The following is a 24798-nucleotide window of genomic DNA, read 5'->3' on the forward strand; positions in this document are numbered from 1 at the left end:
GAAAGTTTCAAAAGATCTAAGAAAAACTTTCTAGCATCAGCTAAGGTCAGTATTCATGACTCACTCATAAGAAGAAAAATGAATCAAGAATGAGTAGCACGGCTGAAAGCATTGCACACCAAGAGGAACATGTTTGCTCAGAAGCTCAGAAGCACCTGGATGATACCCTAGACTTGTGTGAATATATATCTTCAGATGAATCAAAATGAAACTTTTTGAAGGACTCAAGTCATGTGCTGTAAAGCGAATGCAGCTCTTCACTGTGTGCTTGTTAGGAGATGGTTTTTCTGCACTTGGATCTGGGCGAAACATGAACTCTGGTATATAACAGACTATTATTAAACAGAATATCTTACAAACAGTGTGTGAGCTGCAACTAGTGTAACTAAGGAGCAGAACAATGATCCAAAACTCAGAATGATTTAAAGTGGGCTTTAGTTCTGACTTGAATCCTATCGAGACGATGTAGGACCTGAAAAGAGCAGCTCATGCTTCCTGGTCTCACAGAATTCCGTGAAATGTCCACGGGTCCTTAACTCAAAATCCGTGAAACCATCACGGAATTGCCCCAAATTCCGTGACCCGGCCACGGATATTTCTCCAACGCAAGTCAATGACACTGACCTCCCGTGATCCACACACGGATACCCGTTTTAATGACGGAGTACAGAACTCGCTGAACGGACGTGCTTTCTCATTTGGAAACGCAACATTTGAAGTATTTGTTTCTTTTCCAATATCAAATGCCATAATGACATTAACCAGACAGCTGTTGTAGTTATTGCATTGTCCTGTCATCATAAAAATTACGTTTGTTTCAGGTACAAAAGTCCCGTGATGGCATGGACCTCCACAACCTGACCTCACTCACTTGTTTAGGAACTTACAAGCTTTTCGTCGACACTGTTGCAATGGCATGTAATTAACTTGGCATTTTTTCTCGTCCTGTCATCATAAAATCCAGTTTGATGGCGTTTTACACACATTTTGGCTATAGTCAGAACTAAAATCTGTGATAGGAGCACGGAGTGAGTCTGTGCTTAGATCACGGATAACTCTAACGCAAGTCAATGACACTCATCTTCCGTGGTCCGTACACGGATCGTTTCAGTGATGGAGTACAGACCTCACTCAATGGACGTGCTATCTCATCTGGAAACGCAACATTTGAAGTATTTATTTTTTTCAACACCAAATACCATGACCAACCTGACTGTTATTGTAACTATTGCACTGTCCTGCCATCATACAGATTCACTTTGATTCTGTTAGCCTAACTAAAATCTGTGATACGAGCACGGAGTCAGTCTGTGCTGAGATCACGGATAACTCTAACGCAAGTCAATGACACTCTTCTTCCGTGGTCCACACACGGAAACCCAGTCTCACGGCAGTTCGTGATTTTGTCACGTAATTTAATCCATTTATTCGTGGCAGGCACACGTTTATTTCCTTATTTTCATGATTGCAGCACGTTTTTTTAAACTAATGCATTTCAACTGGAGGCATCTTTCGTGCATCAGCACAATATTTTCTGATTAATTATTATTATTATTATTTAATTTTTCACAGGACAACAGAAGAAACTCACTGAAACTTGAAAAAAAAATCGGAGCTTAACTTACTGTACAAAACTGAGCAACATACTGTATTGCTGGTGACAAAAACACATTAAAACTTTTTTAGCTGTAAAATGCGCAATGGTTCTTTTTTTTTAATTTTTCATTGATTTTTATTTTTTTCATAGGCCTAGATTTATTTATTTTTTTATTACAGAATTCAATATCAAGTCCTTGACACATAACTGTAACACATTTTCACATTAAGAAACAATTTAGTTTAAATAAAAAGAACAAAAAATATCTAAAAATAAATAAATTATTTATTAGCGATAGGCCTACAGATTTATTTTTTTTTAATTTATTTTTTATTTTTTTACTTTAGACTCTAAAGTTAAAAGTTTTTATTAAGGCTATTGTAAAGGCTTCTTAAAAATGATGTCGCTGATGAGCCTCTGATCGCTGTCAGATTCTGTGATATGAATGTCCGCTAAGGGGTTTAGAATGAGCCCCGCTCGGCCCGTGTTCTGGCTTACTGTAATATTTCACCTGTAATAAGACCGAAATAATATAATTAAAATAAAGAAATGAATGAATACATGATAACATCTAAATAAATGTTGATAGATTTAGCGTTATAGTTGTAAAAATATTAATAAACAGCAAATCAACACAGAAAGACCTAAATAATAATAATACATAATTAATAAACAGCGCCGCCCCTCCCACTACGCGCATCACGCGCTGTGCGTCAACCCCAAAGCGTCAAAAACTGAAGCGTGGTCAAGCGCCTCTAGCGTCACTGACATGAGATGTTTATCGCTTTGAAATCACGTTCAAGAAGTCTCATTCAGCACACATCGCGATACTTTCCATCAGTTTGCAAGAGCCGCAGGTTGGGTGAGTTATACAGTCTATGGTGAGTAGTAGTAAATATGCTCTTTTAATGCCTGTCATAAAACGTATTCTGTCTTCTTTATTAATCAGATGAGCGACTTATGTTAACTCTCTGTATTACATCGGTCATCCGAGGCTGTCTTTGAGTTTCATTGTGTTTAACTAAATGAGCACAGCTGCTAACTGGTTAAACTCTATCGGTCACGTGACGTGACGTGACGTGCCACAGACCTGGGATCCGTTTTATATTCATTTCAGGTTCAAAGATGTAAGTTGTATTTGTAGTAAAATCATGGTAACCATGACACCAACAAAAGTAGGTAAAACCCAGTAAACAAGACATTTACCATGTTTTTTTTTTTTTTTTTTTTTTTTTTACCACAGTAACTGTAGCTTTACTGTAGTATAGTAATAGCACATTAATCACCAAATTAACTATAGTTGTACCACTGTAATGGTAGTGTTTTAATGTGCTTTTATATGACATTTCACAGTAATCACATTTACTGTACCATGCTTGTAATACCTTTTTTTTTTTTTTTTTTTTTTTTGTTTTTTACATTAAAAAACATTTTTCCCATATTGTAGTTCAATTCATATTGGTTTATATCTTAAATATTTTGCTCACAGATCACTATTAACATTCTGTATATAATTCTGTCTTATTTTCTTTCCCCTTGTATAAATTTTTTAGCTGAAAAGACGTAAAGTAAGCAGTCACCCCAGTGGTGTTTGTGGAGAGGTATTCCTTCAGAAATGGAGAAGACAGAAAGCTGCAGAGGCAGGTTGGTCTCCGATAGTTTGTCCCTTTTATGAAACATTCCTGTTGTTATCATTTGCACAGCATTTTGTTGTTTCTTAAACTGTTGTACGGTCCAAATACCCACACTTGCCATCTTTGCACATTTCCTTTATTTGGCCCAAGTGAGCATGAAGATCACAATGTGTGTCGATCTTAACATGACAAAGTTCGTTTCAACTTTGCATTTTAAAAGAAACTTCTAAATGTCTTTTCAATAGTCCCTATTAAAGATGACAATTTATTTTGTGGTGCTTCTAATTAAGTGATAAAAAGAAGTTACAAATGATGTACAAAATAAATATACTTTTCTGTGCACCAAGAAAACATGCAACACTTTGTTTTACTACTAAATTAGTCTCAATTTCTAATTATTATAATTAATATTTCACAAACATTGGAAAGTTGCGTGACCTCCTGTGAGATCTCTGCAAAAAGTCTCACATTAATTCCAAAACATGATGCATGATGGGATACACTAAGCGTTGTATAGAGCAGTATTGGAGAGGTTTAGTGTGTGTTAAGGACACTGTGCTTTGGCATTATTAAGACCAGGGACAGTCTCATAGTCACGTACACACACTCTCAAGTGAATAAGACCACAAGTGTGGGTATCTGGAAAGGGGAAAAGTCTTTAAAATGATCCCTAAATACAGTCGCACATCAAAGTCTTAATAATTCAGTAATTCAATTTAACACTTGTATGATATTGTACAAGCCCCTGGACAATCTCATCTGACACTATCACAATATTGGAAAATCAGTTGCCCCACACAGTCAGAAAGTTTATATTGTTCATTGGCTTCTCATTAAATTACTTCAAATAAGCCCCATCAGTTCATGTTCCCACTATACGTGATCTCCATGACTAGATATTGCTATTAATGACTTGCTTTTAATAATGGATGCATTTAAAATTTAATTATACAGCATCTTTGCAGATTATGCTTTCATGGTCTAAAAAAAACACAGTAATGTTGCATTTAATTACATAATATTTCTATCCTTTCTGTCTTACAGGATTGTTTCCAGATAACACTGTAGTTCTCCGTCATGCACAAGGATTCACCTCTTTAACTCCCCCCCCCCCCCCCACACACACACACAGAGAAATGGTTCCTGGATCAGTGACTCAAGACTTTGCAGTGGTTTGATTTCTGCAGAAGATGTAACTTTGTTTTAATTAACCTTATAATGAATACATTGTGACCTTCCAGCAACCCATATACTGTACTGTATACAGAACCAGTGATGACAACAATAGTTAAAAAATAGCATTTATCATATTGATAAAGCATTGTGTTCTCTTTGTCAAGCTTCATACAGTAAACTTTACTTCTGGTGCTTTTATCATAAAAAAGCATCAGTTCTGATCAGGAGTTTTAGTAAAGCACATATTCATGCACAGCAATCCCCTAGTTCCAGTCATGAAGTGAATGATGTTATTGTTAAAGTTATATTTCTGCATTTTTATGTATCAGGTGTTTGTTTTCCTGAACACTTTATCTTTCTTCCATTGTTCGGACAATCAGTGTTTACGTGATGCTCTGCTGATTGAGTTTTATAGATGATATTGCACACTTGACATGCATGTCTTCATTATGTTTTTTTGTGAGTTTGAAACATTAAGTGTTGTATCACTTTTTGGTCAATAGAATCTTTTAAGAAAATGTATATTTTTACGGTGTTCTCTGAAAGATATATACCATATTTATAATGTTTTGTTTTTTAATAAAATAATTTGCACACTGAAAAATGTTAACGTTTACAACATAACTGCCTTTTTTTTCTTCATAGTTTTATTCTTTAAAAACGAGCTTGGTGACAGTGCAGTAATATGTGCACTTTGTCTTTAAATGAGTTTGACATATCTATAAATACTGGAAAACTCTTACAAAATTATGTATGTTCATTATGCTTTATTTCAGTTTTTATTACTAGAGATTAATTGGTAAAGCAAGGCAAATCACAGAAACAAATTTAAATAATTTAATAACTTAATAATTTCACTCTTTACTTTTTATTAGTAAATGCTCTTGTCTTTGGTCAGGAAAAAATGTATCTTTTAAATTGAATGAAATGAATCTATTGGTTAGATAAGATACAACTGTGACTGTGCAGTTCACATCACATGTGTTGCACACACACATGTACACATCGATATTGCCAAATTGTTGTCAAGCTGAATAACAATAATTTCTGTATTTGCATTATTGTTGGAAGAAGGTGTAGACGTTAATAAAACACTATCTAATAGGTGGCAAATTTAATTTATTGTTAACCAATCTATCCCTTTAGCCGAAAAACGGAAAACAGCGTTCATGAATGACAATAAATGGTTAAGGAAGTGTGATGACGCTACTCAGCTTTGATGTCATTGGCTGTGAATGTCCCTTGTCATCGCAGGACTGTCTGTGGTTGGATTATCTTTTAACCCATATTAAACAGCGGATCATGTTACAAAAGTATGTTTTGCTGCTATTATCACATTAGTAAATATATTAAGTCAAAATTGGGTGTTTCTATGTTGAGAAAAATCACCTTTTTACCGAGATCCTAACACTAACCCTAAGAATAACTTCAATGAACTACAAAAAACAGCGCCTAGTATTCCCTTTCCATAGATAGAACGATGGAGGCTTATGGGTAATGTAGTTTAAAAAGTTTTATTAACGAAATGAAATAAATAATATATTGAATGGTAAACTAGACATATAAATATGTTCACTGTGTAAACCACTATGATATATTTGAGAGGCATGGTGAAATTTAGTATTTTAGAGTATGCAATATGTAAAATGCCTTTATGCCACCTTTCCATTCATTTCTGAAAACTGTGTCCAACATTATTTTATCAGCATAGCATAAGTAGTAATCCTGCTGATTTTCGCTTTGATATGTTAATTGGACTCTGATTTACAGCCATTTGAAATGTACAGTTTTGGGCTCTTCCGGGGGGTGCTACTGGGCCCCTGGGGGTAGAAGGGCAGTAAAACCTACATATATATATTCTCCTCATCATGGACAACAAACTGAGCTGAGTCACATTTATATCTGACAGTTTTCACAGTCCTCTGTTTTCTAATTCTTACATCATTGCTATTATACCTTTTGACAGGACATTGTGAGGCCATCTGATGAAACATGGAAAAATTAGAAAGAAATGTTTTGATAATAAAAATAATAGATTATTTATTTGATTTTTGAAGTAAACATCAATAAATATAATGGATGAACCTGCAACAACATGCCATTATCTATTCCCCACTGTTAAGCAGTAATCAAGGACAATGTATACACATTGTGATACTTCACTATTACACAAGGACAAATTCATTCACATATATATATATATATATATATATATATATATATATATATATATATATATATATATATATATATATATATATTACTAATAACTAATTAGCAAAAATCAGTGTAAAAATGTCTTCTCACCCCTGTCTCTTGCTTTTCATGTGCTGGACATCAGTAATGTGTGTGCTCTTGGTTTTAATGCAGTACAAGATCCACGTTGATCATTCCTGCTACATTCTCAGTTATCCCTCAGGTGTTTGTAACAATAAAGCCCATGGCACCATCTTGTAATGCAAAATAATTAATCTCGTAACTCCCTTTCTTTCACAAAACAATTGGCATTTGTTACTAAATATAAACAATAATAACTTTCTGGTGTACTGATGTCCCAGATGTCATTAATCTGATCAAATATTTTTATGTCTTAAGTAAAAAATAATCCCAATAATGATTATGTAGTTTTTCCAAGTCTAAAATAAACACATATGAGCCTACCTAGTAAAATGATGTATTTAACAAGAATCTTCAGAACACAATATTCATCATATTCATTTTATTGAAGCATAGACTATAAAGATGATAAAGTAGCATCAAGACAAATAAGATTCAAGGAAAATAATTATTCATAATCAAAAATACATTAACCTCATATATTAATCAGTTCACACAGATGAGTGATGAAATGTCCTTAAAAGTCACAGTCCCATCCAGTCAACTGTGATACAGATCATGTGATACATATAAGACATTTGATACTGTTTCAGAAAATAATGATTCCTTATCAACACATCTAAACTGGTTTCATCGTGATCTTCTGTCGTGTCTGGAAACAGTTTGTGGTTGATGTCCAGCACTGATGTGGTGTAGTTTGTTCTCAGACAGAAGATTAGATTAGATTAGATTTAACTTTATTGTCATTATGCAGAGTACAAGTACAGAGCTAATGAAATGCAGTTAGCATCTAACCAGAAGTGCAAGAATATAGTGTTTTATATACATAAAAGTGCAGAGTAAGTAAAGCTATGATATACAGAATTTACAGTGGAGTTGCTATATACAATATTGATCAGAGTATATACAGAATATAAATATGAATTTAATGTAGGGATTGTATGTACATTATGAACAGAGCAAAGAAGAATTATATATACATTATGAATAGCAGGAACTTGAGAACAGTGGTAATAAATACAGTTGAATGAGTGTGCAAAAGTATAGTTTAACAATTTATTATATGCAAAATAATAGTAGGGCAATTATATTTATTGTAGAAATAGTTTACTGTGCTTGTACAGTAACAGCTTTAGACAGTTTATAGTGTAATGGATTTAACCATGTGCAGTCTGTGCAAAATATGAGTAGTGCAATACATGTATGTAAAGTACTGTGACCAGTGCAGTAAAAGAGCAGGTGCAGGTTAGATTGGTGGTGTGGTGTTCAGGAGTGTCACAGCCTCGGGGAAGAAGCTCTTCCTGAGTCTACTAGTTCGAGAAGCGTAGGCTCCTGTAACGCCTGCCGGATGGAAGGAGGGTGAAAAGTCCATGGTTAGGGTGAGAGGCATCCTTGATGATGTTTCTTGCCCTGCCCAGACAGCGCTTCTGATAAATGTTCTCTATGGAGGTTAACTGGGTGCAAGTGAGATCTCTCAGTCCTAAGATCCCAGACCTGGTCAAAGTGAAACAAACAATCCAGATGAAGTTGTTTAATGGAGAGAGAGCTCAGCTTATGTTCTGTGTGATTTTAGCAGGGTGAGTAACTATGACCCTTGTAGTACTGTACACTTACCATTCTTCAAGCTGTTTTAAGATCTTTTGAGAAGCTTTTTCTCTGAAGACAATTTACCACATCCTCTTCTTTCACTCCTTTCAAGAGCATCACTTGGTCAAAACCCCTCATTTGGTTGATGAGACCATCTGTACAAAGTAAAATTGTTAAAATACTGCAATAAACAATTTCATTATGCAAGAATTTAGAAAAAGTTACAGAGGCAAAGGACTTGCTCATGAGACTCCATTAGCATGTGTAGTTCTCAGAGACTCTAGAATTGATCTATTGTTGCAGTAAATGTGTTTTCTTCCTCTAGAATCTTTCTCCAGAGTTAATGACTTCTCTCACAAATGTGTTTTAGTCTGTGCAGTGTAAGGCTTTGCTCAAACCAATCAACTATCAATTCACAATTTATAACATAACATTTACAAAACAGTGAGATAATGTCAATTGGTGTTTATATCAATTAAACCACTTTTATGACACTTGTATGCTTTTAAGAATAACAGGTGGTGTTTTTTTAAAACTTTAGATTAAAAATGTTCCAGTCAAACTTTGCTAACATGCTATAATTATTATAGCTGTATCAAATAAAATAAAATAAATATAAAAACATTGGAAAGAATAATTACGGCTGACATGACCAGTCCTGTGAGAGATCATCATAAAGTCCTGTAACACAGCATTGCTTCAACACACACATACCAGAGGACTTCTGTTTGCTTGAGCACAAGATGACCATCTTCATTTCTCATCCTGAGCCAATCATTTCCTTGGTCTTCCTTCTCTTCTGTGAAACAAGATAATCTTACTCTGTGTGCAATGAGCAATATTTCTCATTAAACATATAATTAAGTTAATTTAAAGTAAGATTCAGACCAGAGCATTTGAGGAGTAAACAAATGTACCTGGGAAGAGCTGATCGTGGCAAGAGTCGCTGAGACTCAGGAATAGCTCTTTTAGTTTTTAGGAAGGTTTGTGAGGGTTGGCTCCCCAAAAACTTCTGAAAAAGAAGAACAGCATTATCTGCAAACAATCCTGTAAGACAGAAAGAAAGGAAATATTATTTCATTACATGCAACTTATACATTACTATATACTTTAACTTATACATTACTTACATACATTATTTTTTAGACCATGAAAGCATTAGTGAATTATTAAGACTTTGATGTGGGACTGTATTTAGGGATCATTTTAAAGACTTTTCCCCTTTCCAGATACCCACACTTGTGGTCTTATTCACTTGAGAGTGTGTGTACGTGACTATGAGACTGTCCCCGGTCTTAATAATGCCAAAGCACAGTGTCCTTAACACACACTAAACCTCTCCAATACTTCTCCGGAGCGCTATACAACGCTTAGTGTATCCCATCATGCATCATGTTTTGGAATTAATGTGAGACTTTTTGCAGGGGTTTAACAAGAGGTCACACAACTTTCCAATGTTTGTGAAATATTAATTATAATAATTAGAAATTGAGACTAATTTAGTAGTAAAACAAAGTGTTGCATGTTTTCTTGGTGCACAGAAAAGTATATTTATTTTGTACATCATTTGTAACTTCTTTTTATCACTTAATTAGAAGCACCACAAAATAAACTGTCATCTTTAATAGGGTTAATAGGGCGCTAATTTTAGCGCTTTGGGTTCTAGAAAAGAGCATTAAAATGTATTATTAGGGACTATTGAAAAGACATTTAGAAGTTTCTTTTAAAATACAAAGTTGAAACGAACTTTGTCATGTTAAGATCGACACACATTGTGATCTTCATGCTCACTTGGGCCAAATAAAGGAAATGTGCAAAGATGGCAAGTGTGGGTATTTGGACCGTACAACAGTTTAAGAAACAACAAAATGCTGTGCAAATGATAACAACAGGAATGTTTCATAAAAGGGACAAACTATCGGAGACCAACCTGCCTCTGCAGCTTTCTGTCTTCTCCATTTCTGAAGGAATACCTCTCCACAAACACCACTGGGGTGACTGCTTACTTTACGTCTTTTCAGCTAAAAAATTAATACAAGGGGAAAGAAAATAAAACAGAATTATATACAGAATGTTAATAGTGATCTGTGAGCAAAATATTTAAGATATAAACAAATATGAATTGAACTGCAAGATGGGAAAAATGTTTTTTTTTTTTTTTTTTTTTTTTTACATTAAAAAGGTATTACAAGCATGGTACAGTAAATGTGATTACTGTGAAATAAGTCATATAAAAGCACATTAAAACACTACCATTACAGTGGTACAACTATAGTTAATTTGGTGATTAATGTGCTATTACTATACTACAGTAAAGCTACAGTTACTGTGGTAAAAAAAAACAAAACATGGTAAATGTCTTGTTTACTGGGTTTTACCTACTTTTGTTGGTGTCATGGTTACCATGATTTTACTACAAATACAACTTACATCTTTGAACCTGAAATGAATATAAAACGGATCCCAGGTCTGTGGCACGTCACGTCACGTCACGTGACCGATAGAGTTTAACCAGTTAGCAGCTGTGCTCATTTAGTTAAACACAATGAAACTCAAAGACAGCCTCGGATGACCGATGTAATACAGAGAGTTAACATAAGGCGCTCATCTGATTAATAAAGAAGACAGAATACGTTTTAGGACAGGCATTAAAAGAGCATATTTACTACTACTCACCATAGACTGTATAACTCACCCAACCTGCGGCTCTTGCAAACTGATGGAAAGTATCGCGATGTGTGCTGAATGAGACTTCTTGAACGTGATTTCAAAGCGATAAACATCTCATGTCAGTGACGCTAGAGGCGCTTGACCACGCTTCAGTTTTTGACGCTTTGGGGTTGACGCACAGCGCGTGATGCGCGTAGTGGGAGGGGCGGCGCTGTTTATTAATTATGTATTATTATTATTTAGGTCTTTCTGTGTTGATTTGCTGTTTATTAATATTTTTACAACTATAACGCTAAATCTATCAACATTTATTTAGATGTTATCATGTATTCATTCATTTCTTTATTTTAATTATATTATTTCGGTCTTCTTACAGGTGAAATATTACAGTAAGCCAGAACACGGGCCGAGCGGGGCTCATTCTAAACCCCTTAGCGGACATTCATATCACAGAATCTGACAGCGATCAGAGGCTCATCAGCGACATCATTTTTAAGAATCCTTTACAATAGCCTTAATAAAAACTCTTAATAAATCTGTAGGCCTATCGCTAATAAATAATTTATTTATTTATTTATTTTTTTTTTTTTTTTTTTTTGTTCTTTTTATTTAAACTAAATTGTTTCTTAATGTAAAAATGTGTTACAGTTATGTGTCAAGGACTTGATATTGAATTATGTAATAAAAAAAAATTAATCTAGGCCTATGAAAAAAATAAAAATCAATGAAAAGTAAAAAAAAAGAACCATTGCGCATTTTACAGCTAAAAAAGTTTTAATGTGTTTTTGTCACCAGCAATACAGTATGTTGCTCAGTTTTGTACAGTAAGTTAAGCTCCGATTTTTTTTTTCAAGTTTCAGTGAGTTTCTTCTGTTGTCCTGTGAAAAATTAAATAATAATAATAATAATTAATCAGAAAATATTGTGCTGATGCACGAAAGATGCCTCCAGTTGAAATGCATTAGTTTAAACAAACGTGCTGCAATCATGAAAATAAGGAAATAAACGTGTGCCTGCCAAGAATAAATGGATTAAATTACGTGACAAAATCACGAACTGCCGTGAGACTGGGTTTCCGTGTGTGGACCACGGAAGAAGAGTGTCATTGACTTGCGTTAGAGTTATCCGTGATCTCAGCACAGACTGACTCCGTGCTCGTATCACAGATTTTAGTTAGGCTAACAGAATCAAAGTGAATCTGTATGATGGCAGGACAATGCAATAGTTACAATAACAGTCAGGTTGGTCATGGTATTTGGTGTTGAAAAAAATAAATACTTCAAATGTTGCGTTTCCAGATGAGATAGCACGTCCATTGAGTGAGGTCTGTACTCCATCACTGAAACGAGTTTCCGTGTACGGACCACGGAAGATGAGTGTCATTGACTTGCGTTAGAGTTATCCGTGATCTAAGCACAGACTCACTCCGTGCTCCTATCACAGATTTTAGTTCTGACTATAGCCAAAATGTGTGTAAAACGCCATCAAACTGGATTTTATGATGACAGGACGAGAAAAAATGCCAAGTTAATTACATGCCATTGCAACAGTGTCGACGAAAAGCTTGTAAGTTCCTAAACAAGTGAGTGAGGTCAGGTTGTGGAGGTCCGTGCCATCACGGGACTTTTGTAACTGAAACAAACGTAATTTTTATGATGACAGGACAATGCAATAACTACAACAACTGTCTGGTTAATGTCATTATGGCATTTGATGTTGGAAAAGAAACAAATACTTCAAATGTTGCGTTTCCAAATGAGAAAGCACGTCCGTTCAGCGAGTTCTGTACTCCGTTATTAAAACGGGTATCCGTGTGTGGATCACGGGAGGTCAGTGTCATTGACTTGCGTTGGAGAAATATCCGTGGCCGGGTCACGGAATTTGGGGCAATTCCGTGATGGCTTCACGGATTTTGAGTTAAGGACCCGTGGACATTTCACGGAATTCTGTGAGACCAGGTTGCATGCTTAAGGATCCACCAATCTGAGCAAAGTTCTGCGAAGAGACTTGCACAAGATTCCTCAACAGAAAAATGTATAGGTGATTTGCAGTTACTCCTGATGACTTGAGTCCGCATGAACATTCAATGAAAGAACAAAATAAACCTTAAAATGCTTCATTGTGTTTACACACATTCCCTTTGTCCCATATCTCATTTTCAATATTAAAGTTTTTCTCGAATTTAGTTCCAATATAATACCACAACACAAACATTGAGAGGATTTTTTTTTTTTTCAATTTGAAAGTTTTTATACTATCAGTTCTCATAACACCCATTGTACACTACCATCTAGCATAACTCAGCCCATAAAATACAGTGACAATTTAATGTCTACAAACAGTGTGGAAAAGCGGAACAACATTTGAGCACCTGTAAACGCATTACTGCATCCAAACATATCATTTTAGCACCTGTGAAAGTTTTAATTCACACAAAGAACATGACGCTTTTCCCAACAACTTCTTCACCAAGTTTCTGGCAGCTCCGTCTTCAGTTATCTCAGGAAATGATTAAACTGACTTTGCTATGCTGTTGACAAAGACGAGCAGGAGTCTATGCCGGGAAAATGATTAATGTGGTGAACCGGCACCTAATGTCCAATGTGCTGCCAACTCAAATTTAGAAACCACGTCATCCGACCATTCTCTTCCAGTTCAAATCCACCTGATAGTCCATGACTGGCACACAAGAACCCATGTATGACACAACAGCCTAATGACAAAGTGTTTGTTTTCCCTGTGCTAGGAATCTGTAGTATCTTACTCCCTCCACCCTACAAACCATTTAATGAGACAAACACGGCAGATAAAGGGAGAGGAGTAAAATTAAACCGAAATGTCAGTCAAATAAAGACGTAATTGTGTGGCTTATCAAAGATACAGTGTTTGTTTGATAGAGCAGGGCTCACTGAGACGATGTGTTCAGCAGCTGTGGATATTAAACACAACATTTAGAAACCACTGCAACATGTTTGTTTAGCGCCTGGCATATTAATCGTCTCCTTCAGTCCCATTCTTACTGATGCTATTCCTGGCCGACTAAAGGTCTGAGACATGAGTGCGCTGCCCTTTTGCCAAGCCCCTCCCCTCAACGGTAGCAACTGGCATATTGTTCGCTGAGCAATCCAATAATGTTCTTCTTTCTGTCGCACAGCAGGATGTCATGTAAATTCATAAGTGGCCCATTCATAACAACCAAGCATCACAGATTGCCTTTGTGTTGTGTCTCGTCATTCACTGGGATAAAGAATGAGCACTTCTATTTTGGATTTTGGATTTGTTAGGGGAACTGTGGGAGCGCAGGGCGAATTATCTGCATGATCAATCCTCCTGCGAAACCTATAGAAGCCTGTTTCCACCACTGAATAAACAGTAAAAAAAAAAAGGTTTTGCAACTTTTTTCTTATATTTAGCAATTCTGTTTTTTTTCCCTCTCTCTCTCTGAATTGTATAGTATAGACTTATAATTGCATGAAAAGAAGTCAGAAATGCAATTGCGATTTTACATCTAGTATTTCTGACTTTTTCACTCAGAACTGATTTAAACTCACAATCCTGACTTTTTTATTTTTTTTCAAAACTGCAGAATATAAAGTTCTAATTACATGTTATAAAGTCAGAGTTGTGAGATACAGTATAAGCTCTAAATTTTGAAAAGAAAAAAAAAGTCGGAACGGAAAGATATAAAGACACAAGTCTGCCTTGTTTCTCGGAATTGCATGAAAAAACTTGTGAGTTCTAAAGTCAGAATTGCAAGAGTTTATATTTCACAATTCCAACTTTTTTCTCGCAATTGCAAGTTCATATCACACAATTCTTAGAAAAAAAGTAATAATTGTGAGTAACTCACAAATAACTCCCTACAAACCAGCCCTCATCTGGAATAATGAAATTCCAGAATAAGTATAGGGCCCATCGGATTGGACAAAGGAAGAAAGCTTTGATGTGAAACCCTTGACATTTAGCCATGTCTACCCCACGCAGATACTCCCACATTGACTGTGTGATAAACTGAGAACGGTTTATCCACAATCTTTATCCAGAAATGTCAAAGGCACCTTGTCATATCTTCGAAACCCTGATGTAAGGCCTTTCCTGTGGCTTAGAGAAGTGTCTGAATTTGCTTTAATGCTGTTTTTTTGGTTGGTGCAAAGTCGATGACGATTATGCCCCCTTCTCCTGCCCCTGCTGGTCTCTTTTCACATAATACTTTTTAGGACTGAACCCACGTTACACTTGTACCATCAATGTGAGTAGCTCCCGCCGAGAGTATGTTTACTAGTATAACCAGGTAATGACAGAACAATGCACTGTTCTATTCATGTCTCATTGGATTTATCACCAAAAGTATAAAGTTTGTGCAGGGACATAGCTATAGTCCATGACTTTGATGACAAGCACACACTGGTGAATATTTGCTGCAGGACAGATGAAGATCAGTGTGTGAGAGATGTGTGAAAGAAATAAAGTCACCCAAACCACAAATATTGTACAGTAGAGACTATGAAACTGAACTGAACTGACAAACAAGTCACAATAAGCTGACCTTATACGTGTAGCATGCAATAAACAGTTATTGTAGGCTAATTTAAATGAGGATCACATTTTGAGTGACTTTTGTTTATTTTTCAAGCTCTTTATAAACATTTTCTTTCTGCTTTCTGCCTGGTTTGTTCTTAAAGGTCTTTGATAACATATCTGTGAAAATACATTTTTCAGAATGAGTGAGATCCAAGTTTGTGTTTGAGATTGTTTAGTCTTCAGACTGAAGGTCTGGAATTCATGGCAGCTTTCATTGGCCAAGGCCCGGCCATGAGGCCCTTTGACCGAAATGTCAAACAACCAATCCCAGTTCGTTTCGTTCATCATTACGTTTCAAGGCGTGGATATGTCGCCACAATAACAGACCAGTGTGTAAAACTCTCGGACATATTTTAAAGATTCTATGCCGCGAACTTTAAGTATTTCACATGCTTTTGGAAATCCAGCATTTAGTTGATCCCGATAAGCACTTGTTATCACAGTAAACACGATGGATTTCTTCTTTAGTGAGGGGGTTTTGGCCCCACAACATCTTTGTTTCCAGGTGGAATGTTAAAGAACGTGACACACAGGTCTCGCGGAAATCCTGTAGAATTCAACCAATCCGATGATGACTTTGACATTCCAGAAGTGTTTCCACTTTTGTGTGCCATATGCATCAGACGTTTAGACAACGGTCTGTGGGCGTAAGGTCTGAAGGCTGAGACTAGAGGCCGTTTACCAGTTGATGAACCAGAATCATTTAAAATCATACATATATATATATATAAATAACAATAAATAATCTGAGCTTTGTACCAAATTTGAGAGTAAAAGTGGGCATTTTCCACCCACTTCAAAGTAAACAAAAAGTAGTATTTGATCATGTCTAACTAGGGTTTATATCCAACAAAACTCAATAAAAGTATGTAGTTATTTCTGGAAATTTATTTCTGTTTGTGCATAAATAGATAACAGTCATCTAGTGGTGAAACTGTAGTATTACATTTGGTTAGATTATTATTTTCTTTTTCACCAGATAACATTGATCTGACCCTTTCTTTGGATTTAAAATGTCTTTGCTGAGTTACTCTTTAACTTATATACTGTACTAGTACTTGCGATAGTGAATTACTGGGGTTTTGTTAAATGTGAGCCAAAATCATCACATTAAAAGAACCAAAGACTACTTTAGTCTGTGTGCACTGAATTTCTTTAATACACAAGTTTCACAATTTGAGTTTAATAGCTGAAATAAATGTAAATAACTTTTCCACGACATTCTAACTTATCGAGATGCACCTGTACATTCTTGAAGCCCTATGCAGCAACGTTCTCTTCAAAACACAGTTCCCTTTCTGCTCTTTTCACTTTGACTAACCCAAAGGAATGAGACACTACTACTGTAGATGACTGACCTGTATGTAACCCTGCATCAGTGATATTTGGCTGAATGGAATAGCTATGTCTCAATGGTGCGGGATACATTTAGAAACAGTATTTTTTTCTCAGCCCGGCAGCGGCAGACGTGTGTAGCTTTTGTAAAGAAATAACCCTTGTTCAGATGGTTGTAGATTTAGCCCCTGCTCATAAAACACACGCCGCACACACATAAATCCAGTGTTTCTGCTGCCTGCCTCCCAGCAAGGTTGTTCTCCTTCTGCGTCTTGTTCACATGAGAGCCACATCATATTGAGATCAGATCAGATCAGACTGGATAGTTAAACAATGCTTTGTAGGTTATGGAAACTATGAGCATGCATTATTGAGTAACATTTTACAGTAAGGTCTCATTTGTTATAATTAGTTTATGCATTCATTTATACTGAATTAAATATAAAGATCTATTCATTTTTGTTAATGATTGTTAATAGAAATACAGTTATTTATTTATGTCCATTGTATTAACTACTGTGAACAGTTATAAGACTCAATTCAAGAATGAATTAGCAAATTCAAAAATTAATATTAAAAAATTGTTCACCAAAAAGTGAAAATGAGTTGAAAATGTGCTCACCCTCAGGCCATCTAAGATGTAGATACATTTGTTTCTTCAACATTATTGTTTTACCGCCCAGCCCTTGGTGTTTTTCACTTGTGATGTTTTTATCATCTGTTTAGACTCTCATTCTGACGGCACCCATTCACTGCAGAGGATCCATTGGGGAGAAAGTGATGTGATGCTACATTTCTCTACATTTGATGAACAAACAAACTCATCTACATTTTGGATGACATGAGGGTGATACATTTTCAGCATATTTTCATTTTTGGTTGAACTATTACTTTAACTAAGATTAATAAATGCTGTAGAAGTATTGTTCATTACTTCATGTTAACTCATTTAGTATTAATTTAAAGTGTTATTGAAACACTAAAGCTGTGAAAAAATAAATGATTTTGATAAGTACACACTGGTGAATATTTGCTGCAGGACAGATGAAGATCAGTGTGTGAGAGATGTGTGAAAAATGAGTCTTTACACTCCCTGCAGAGTTCATGATTATACCAGGTTTCATAATACAACTTTCCTTCATTCTACAAACCATGGTTGAATAATATCTACAGGTGGTGGCATTTCATTTCGCTCTCTCCACCTACATTGCAACCTACTCACACACTCAATTGGGTCTTCGTCTGTGGGAATAATCTGCGCTATAGCCATGTTACTAGCTCTCAGCAATAGACTGTTTAATCACAATGAGCCTGAGATACTTTGAAAACTCCTGGTCCATGCACGTCAAGTTCCAGAAATCGTTTCCTGAAATTCTTTCGAAAATGATTGCCTCTACTTATCAAAATATTTGTCTAGCTGGAAAGTGAGGAGAGAGATGGAGTTAGAATTGCGAATAAACCCTATCCCCTGGAGAAGGAGCGAGTAGACTGGGAGCCTCAAGGAGAGACACACGCGCTCAGCAGGGAGTCAAAGGCGCTTTTGTACACTTTACTCTGATGGGAAGCTTGCTTGCTCTATTACTATTGTGCATTTACCTTCCTGATCAGGGTTAAGTAGAGACTGTTCCTCACATTATGGATCACATTAAGAGTAAGTGTGGGTGGACAGGGTGTCTAGTATGAACCGCAGGTGCAGGGACAGTAAACTATGGGTCTTGAACTTGTTCTTTATGCAAAAATAGTGTCAGGTCTAAGTGCAGATGGGGAGTGTGGGGTAAGCTGTGCCATTTTCTGACCATTAAATTGCAGGATAAAGTAGGTTTAAGTATACATACTTATGCTGATGATTAGAAGTTTTAAATAAGTAAGTATTATTTATTTATTTTTTAAATAAGTATCTTATGCTCACCAACGCTACATGTATTTGATGAAAATGTTATTTATTCCTGTAATAAGGTGAATTTCCAGCATCATTACTCAAGTCTTCAGTGTGACATGATCCTTCAGAAATCATTCTGATATGCCAATTTACTGCTCAATTATTATAAGTCCTCAATAAATAATAATGGTTCTCATTAGTATACTGAAAATAGTTTTTATGCTTAATATTATATATATATACAGTGCTTTAAGTGGGCCGATACACACCGGTACCGCCACTTCCAAATATAGCTCTTGTCTTGAGAATACCGCCACCTCTCCGTGCGCCCAGAACGTGCTTTTAGCGTAGCAGGTCAGGGCCGTCGCCAGAACAAACCAAATGGGGGGGCATTTAATTTTCATAGGGGGGCACACTTTTTTTAATGATCTGAGACGGACCATAACATAAACCCATATTAGGCTATAACTAAAATAGACCACAATAGTCTTGTTTTGTTCAATTATTCAAATAAAATACTTCACCGTTTGATCTCAACGTATCTGTTTATTGTCTTTTAACATTTCCAAAACCGCCAAACATTTATTCTGAGATCACATGCAACGCGCAACTCAGCTGCGCAATGGAATTGCGTATAAACAATACAATACTGTATGCTTAACTAAATGAATTGCATGATTTATATATACATATACATATACTTACACACAAACTGCATATTGTAATTTGAATTAATAAAACTACTAACACAAAAATAACATATTGAAAGGTCTGCTGCTGGAGACTTGCCATTGGTTGTTGTATTTGAATAATTAATGAGGTAGGTCTTTGCAAGGTTTGGGTGCTGTTTTGGGATGTTTTAACAGTCATTTATGAATATAATTATATTTAAAATTATGTTCTGTGTAATAATGCGTTGAATAATGAATCGTCTGAATCATTTCTGAAGGTAATGTGTTATGCATTTCTAGTGTTACCGTTGTAGTGATTACTGTTCATGTGAGCCAAGTTCTGCTGAAACAACGTTATTAGCGCAATAATCTAAATCAATATCAAACTTCTAACTGCGCGTTCACACCAGCGGTGTCGGGAGCGTCAAAAATCGGTCTTGCCGCTCTGCTCACGACACTGCAGAAAGATGCGTGAGCGCTCTGACGTTGATGACTGTTTAATTTGTATTAAAAGCAAACAGACTTGTTGATCTTATGCAGACAAACCACAAGGAGGTTAAAGTTATAAATTAATCTCATTAAATGTTGTTGAGGACGAAATATTAAAATCCTTCACTTAAAATGAACGATCTCAGACACCTTGGTCCACGTATCACTTTTAATTATTTTTTTATGTCCCTGTACGCAAACAGGGACACATCATAGATTACTGCAAACGCGAAACAGCAATAATCAACCTGTCTTCTATTTTGCTTGGGAACTAATGTGATCGGAGCTGCGTCCTCTGGAATCCTCTCAAGCGGTTGACTTCTACGTTCCGATTGGTTGCTGCCCAACCGCGTCATAGCTCATTACCATAAAGTTGCCTTGATTTCAACTCTGCTCAACGCTCTCAAAGGCCAAGTCGCGCCGCGCCGCTCCTCGCAGCTGCTCGACGCTGGTTTACATTGAAAATGAATGACTTCCGGCCACTTTGACGCTCTCGACGCCGGCGGTGTGAATGCACAGTAATGCAAGTTTGGTTAATTGTTCTGTGCGTTACGTTTAGGGGGGCACAAAAAGTCATTTGGGGGGGCACTGCCCCCCGATGCCCCCCCTTGACGACGGGCCTGTAGCAGGTACGTTCATTTGGACATCTGTTTTAATTGAGGATTTAATCCTTTGCCTGCGCTGCCGCTTTTCAGAGCGCCCTTCACAATGCACGCTTCCTAATTCTTCCTAGTTCGGAGTATGAATCATTTGAACCAGTTTGGGAGTTCAGAGCGGGATCGCGAATCATTTTTGTCAGTTTGGGGATCGCAAATCATTTGAATCAGTTCGGGAGTTCGGAGCGGCTTCGCGGATCATTTGAATCAATTCGAGAGTTCGGAGCGGGTTCGCGAATCATTTGAGTCAGTTTGGGAGTTCGGAGCGGGATCGCGAATCATTTGAGTCAGTTTGGGGATCGCAAATCATTTGAATCAGTTCGGGAGTTCGGAGCGGCTTCGCGGATCATTTGAATCAGTTCGCGAATCATTTGAGTCAGTTTGGGAGTTCGGAGCGGGATCGCGAATCATTTGAGTCATTTTGAGGATCGCAAATCACTTGAATCAGTTCGGGAGTTCGGAGCGGCTTTGCGGATCATTTGAATCAATTCGAGAGTTCGGAGCGAGATCGCGAATCATTTGAGTCAGTTCGGAGCGGCTTCGCGGGTCATTTGAATCAATTCGAGAGTTCGTAGCGGGTTCGCGAATCATTTGAGTCAGTTCGGGAGTTCGGAGCGGGATCGCGAATCATTTGAGTCAGTATATATATATATATATATATATATATATATATATATATATATATATATATATATATAGATAGATATATTTAATTATTTGATTTTAATTATTTGATGAATAGAAGGTTAATTGAACAGCATTTATTGAAAATCATTTATAACATTATCTTATGTAGGCTATATATGTTCTCTCTTTTGAACAATGTAATGCATGCTTGCTGAATAAAAGTATTTATTTCTTTATCTTTTACTTTTGAAACCCCCACGTGTATCAATTCATCACAGACAGGTCAATATGATTTTTTATTTATTTTCAAACGGCAAAAATTATGCACTTTGATGGATTAAGGGGTGAAACATCTCTTACCCACTGACACATCTCGCCTGCATTTTTCAGACCTCAGAGTTAATGCATTAGCGCTGATACATTTTTGAACTGTGTGTTTCTGACGACCCTGGTTTAATTCATTTCCTTTTGTCTGTACTTGGTCAATACCAGCAATCCAGCAGTGTTATATAATTTGCTTGTATAATACGCATGTATAGTTGGTTGACATGCAGGAAGCCTAGCTGCTGGACTTCTCTCTGCAGTTTGAAGCCACACAACCTGATTAGTTTTGTCAGCCTGTTTACTCAGAGACAGACAAGATCTACTTCCCACTGCCAAGTAGTAGCAACAGTGCTAACAATCTCTGAGATGCCTTGAGACATTCACACACAACTTTTCATTCACACGCACTTAGCTTACTGCTCGTATTGCACAATTCTAATTGTTTTAATGTTCTCAGCATTAGCTAAGCAGTCTTGTGAAACTGCATTGAAAAAAAAACCCAACTAAAATCAGTAAAACGCCCTTAATCCTCTCGCCCCAAAAGTGAAAAAATTCCTCGCTTAATGTAAAAATGTACTTTTTTTATTTTGTCTGAGAAAGCTTATTGATCCATTTTCATATATTTTTTTGGTTCATGTTTATGTAGTTTTTTTGTGATGCTTATTTTATTTAACTTTTATTTACCTTATTTACATTAATCACTAATTTTATGCAGTGTTTATGTGTGTGTGTGTGTGTGTGTGCTCTTGTTTTTGTGTCATATCAGGACACAACTCTGTATAATGACATGGGTATGACACACGTATTACAAGGAGAAGGTGACTTATGTAGACATAACCCATGTCCCCACTTTACAAAATGCTTATAAATCACACAGAATTAGCTTTTTTGAGAAAATATATAAGTAAATGCACAAAGTTTCTTGTGAGGGTAAGGGTTAGGTGTAGGGTTGGCGAAGGGTCATAGACTATAAAAACCATTACGCCTATGGGATATCCCCACTTTTCACAAAACAAACGTGTGTGTGTGTGTGTGTATCTACAGTAGTATATATAATGTACACACACACTTACTCAATATTAACTATGTCTCAATAAATTCCTATTTTGCTTTTATTATAGTTTCTAAGGTAGTTGTTTAGTATGATTAGGGGATCTAAAATATGGTCATGCAGAATAAGTCTTTAATATGTGATTTATAAGTACTAATAAACAGCCAATATGCTAGTAATATGCAGGCTAATACACAACTAGGTCATACTGAGATTTGTTCCTTAAAATACAACGTTTCCTCCATAGAGTATGTAAACCAGTTCAGTTTTTTGGGTTTCTTGGGTTGCTGTAAGTGTGAAGGTAGACCAGAGTCTCAGCAGAGTCTCACATTTCCCACCCTGACCTGTGTCACCTGAGGGTTTGGTTCCAGGGAAACATTTGCACAGAATATAAATTAGTAACTGCAGTCGGCAGCAGCAGCCGCTTCACTGAGATAACAAGTTTGGCTGTGGCTGTATGTTTCAGCTGCTTTAAAGTCATCCCAATGTTTGCTCGATTTCAAGAGATGCTGGTGAGGTGGTAGAAACCCCATGTTCCCAATCTAGCAAAGTGGAGACATAAAATGTTCTTTCTTTCTTATGAGAAAATGAATGTTTGGAGCTCAGATGATAATTCTCTCTTTCGAGGATCAGAGGACTTCAGCTGTGAAGAGACCCGATGTCATTTCAGGTATGTTTGAAGCAGGTGTTCTTTAGTTATATATGACAAAAATGAAAGCGAAGATCATTTAAATTGCACACATTTAGTTTTCTCCAGTTTTAAATTTTTCTTTGATGTGTATGCAAATGTATCTGAAAACCTGGTCTCATGTATTTGATCAGACATTGTTATTGAAGAGCCTGATGGTTCATTTGGTTTAATGAATTTGATAAAGGCGTATAATAAAGACACAAACACTGCGTGACCTGAGCTGGTGCCACAAGACAGTGTAATTAGCTTGAGATCTCAACAGGTATACAGCACTTGTTAGATGAAGGATGTGTTTAAAGCACAAGGGGCTCTTATAGTAAACTATGCAACCATTCACTTGTCACAAAGCGCCTGCTAGTAAATGCTGTAATTAGCTTGACTTTCTCTTTTGACGGCACATATTCAAAAGTTACTTCGGATTCTGATTCTACTTTTTTCCATGCAGCATGATTCGACCGAGTGGTGCACTCTGCTAAGCCGCAGGTTCTGAACTTCTGAGGTTGTGGGTTCAAATTCAGGGTGGTTAATGTTATGCTGCAGTGTTTAGAGTGTTTAACTCCTAGCCCTAAGGTTGTGGGTTCGAGTCTTGGGCTGGCAATACCATGATTTAATATTGTAAAACAGTACCTAATTCCATTTAACTTAGACCATCACAGTATTATGTTGTGATTTCTAATAATGCTGCCCAAATCATATTTCATTTACATGCCAAGGAAGTTATTAAACACATTCTGCACTTTTTGAACATTGCACTGTAAAACTGTTGTATTTTGTACAGAAAGAGTGAAAAAAGGCTACACTGGAACAGAATTGTCGGTGAAGTTTTAAAGGGGGGGTGAAATGCTCGTTTTCACTCAATATCCTGTTAATCTTGAGTACCTGTAGAGTAGTACTGTATCCTTCATAACTCCAAAAAGTCTTTATTTTTATTATATTTATAAGAGAAAGATAGTCTGTACCGATTTTTCCCGGAAAAACACGAGCGCCTAGAGGCGTGACGTGTGGGCGGAGCTAAAGAATCACGAGCGCGAGTAGGCTTTTGAGTTGAGAGCATCTGGAAGCTGTGACACAGATCCAGAGGCTGAAATTTAACAAGAGCAGCATCAGCAAAGGCGGTATGCTATGTGGTATGTACTGAAACTGAATATATTTGCTTAGCGGTTTTGGAAAATGACTAAGTTCCACTTTATGTCGTCTTTTTTTTTTTTTTTTTTAAGCTGTACATGTGGAAAGTGCAGTTTGATGACAACATCGCATGTTGTTTACTTGATGTGCTTACGCGCCGATAGCTAAGATAACAACACAGAGATATTTGAAGCAGTTTTACTCACCGCCTGCGGTTCCAACACACGATCGTGACCCTTTTCCGTTTGGACTGCATTATCCTTAAGAAATAAACAATGTGCAATCCGAAATGCAGGGAACAAACACAAACACTTGCACAACTCCGTTGATGCTCTGTAAAAATAAACTCCATCCACTGGTCCCTTAAT

General features: G+C 36.5%; 1 protein-coding gene and 2 long non-coding RNA genes across 5 annotated transcripts in view; 2 read left to right on the forward strand and 1 right to left on the reverse strand.

The window, feature by feature from the left end:
• Window positions 1–1898: 1898 nt before the first annotated feature.
• Window positions 1899–4877, forward strand: LOC128027343 (uncharacterized). Its single transcript, XR_008186673.1, has 3 exons — window positions 1899–2478; window positions 3151–3241; window positions 4276–4877. It is a non-coding gene; the product is annotated as an uncharacterized LOC128027343 (long non-coding RNA).
• A 2234-nt stretch (window positions 4878–7111) lies between these two features.
• LOC128027486 (uncharacterized) lies at window positions 7112–8472 on the reverse strand. The gene is made up of 2 exons (XR_008186730.1): window positions 8359–8472; window positions 7112–8238 (listed from the first exon to the last, which is right to left on the reverse strand). It is a non-coding gene; the product is annotated as an uncharacterized LOC128027486 (long non-coding RNA).
• Window positions 8473–23016: 14544 nt separating this feature from the next.
• The window catches only part of LOC128027344 (5-hydroxytryptamine receptor 4-like), a 110554-nt gene continuing 108772 nt past the window's right edge, over window positions 23017–24798 (forward strand). The window contains exon 1 of one of the 3 annotated variants that reach the window (XM_052614885.1): window positions 23017–23284. In XM_052614885.1, coding sequence (XP_052470845.1) covers window positions 23206–23284 — 79 coding nt within the window. In that variant the 5' untranslated portion in view covers window positions 23017–23205. The remainder of the gene's footprint in view (window positions 23285–24798) is intronic. The other 2 variants (XM_052614886.1, XM_052614883.1) reach the window with 2 other exon arrangements.

Source organism: Carassius gibelio, chromosome A14 (genome assembly GCF_023724105.1).
Source record: "Carassius gibelio isolate Cgi1373 ecotype wild population from Czech Republic chromosome A14, carGib1.2-hapl.c, whole genome shotgun sequence".
Classification (NCBI taxonomy): domain Eukaryota; kingdom Metazoa; phylum Chordata; class Actinopteri; order Cypriniformes; family Cyprinidae; genus Carassius; species Carassius gibelio.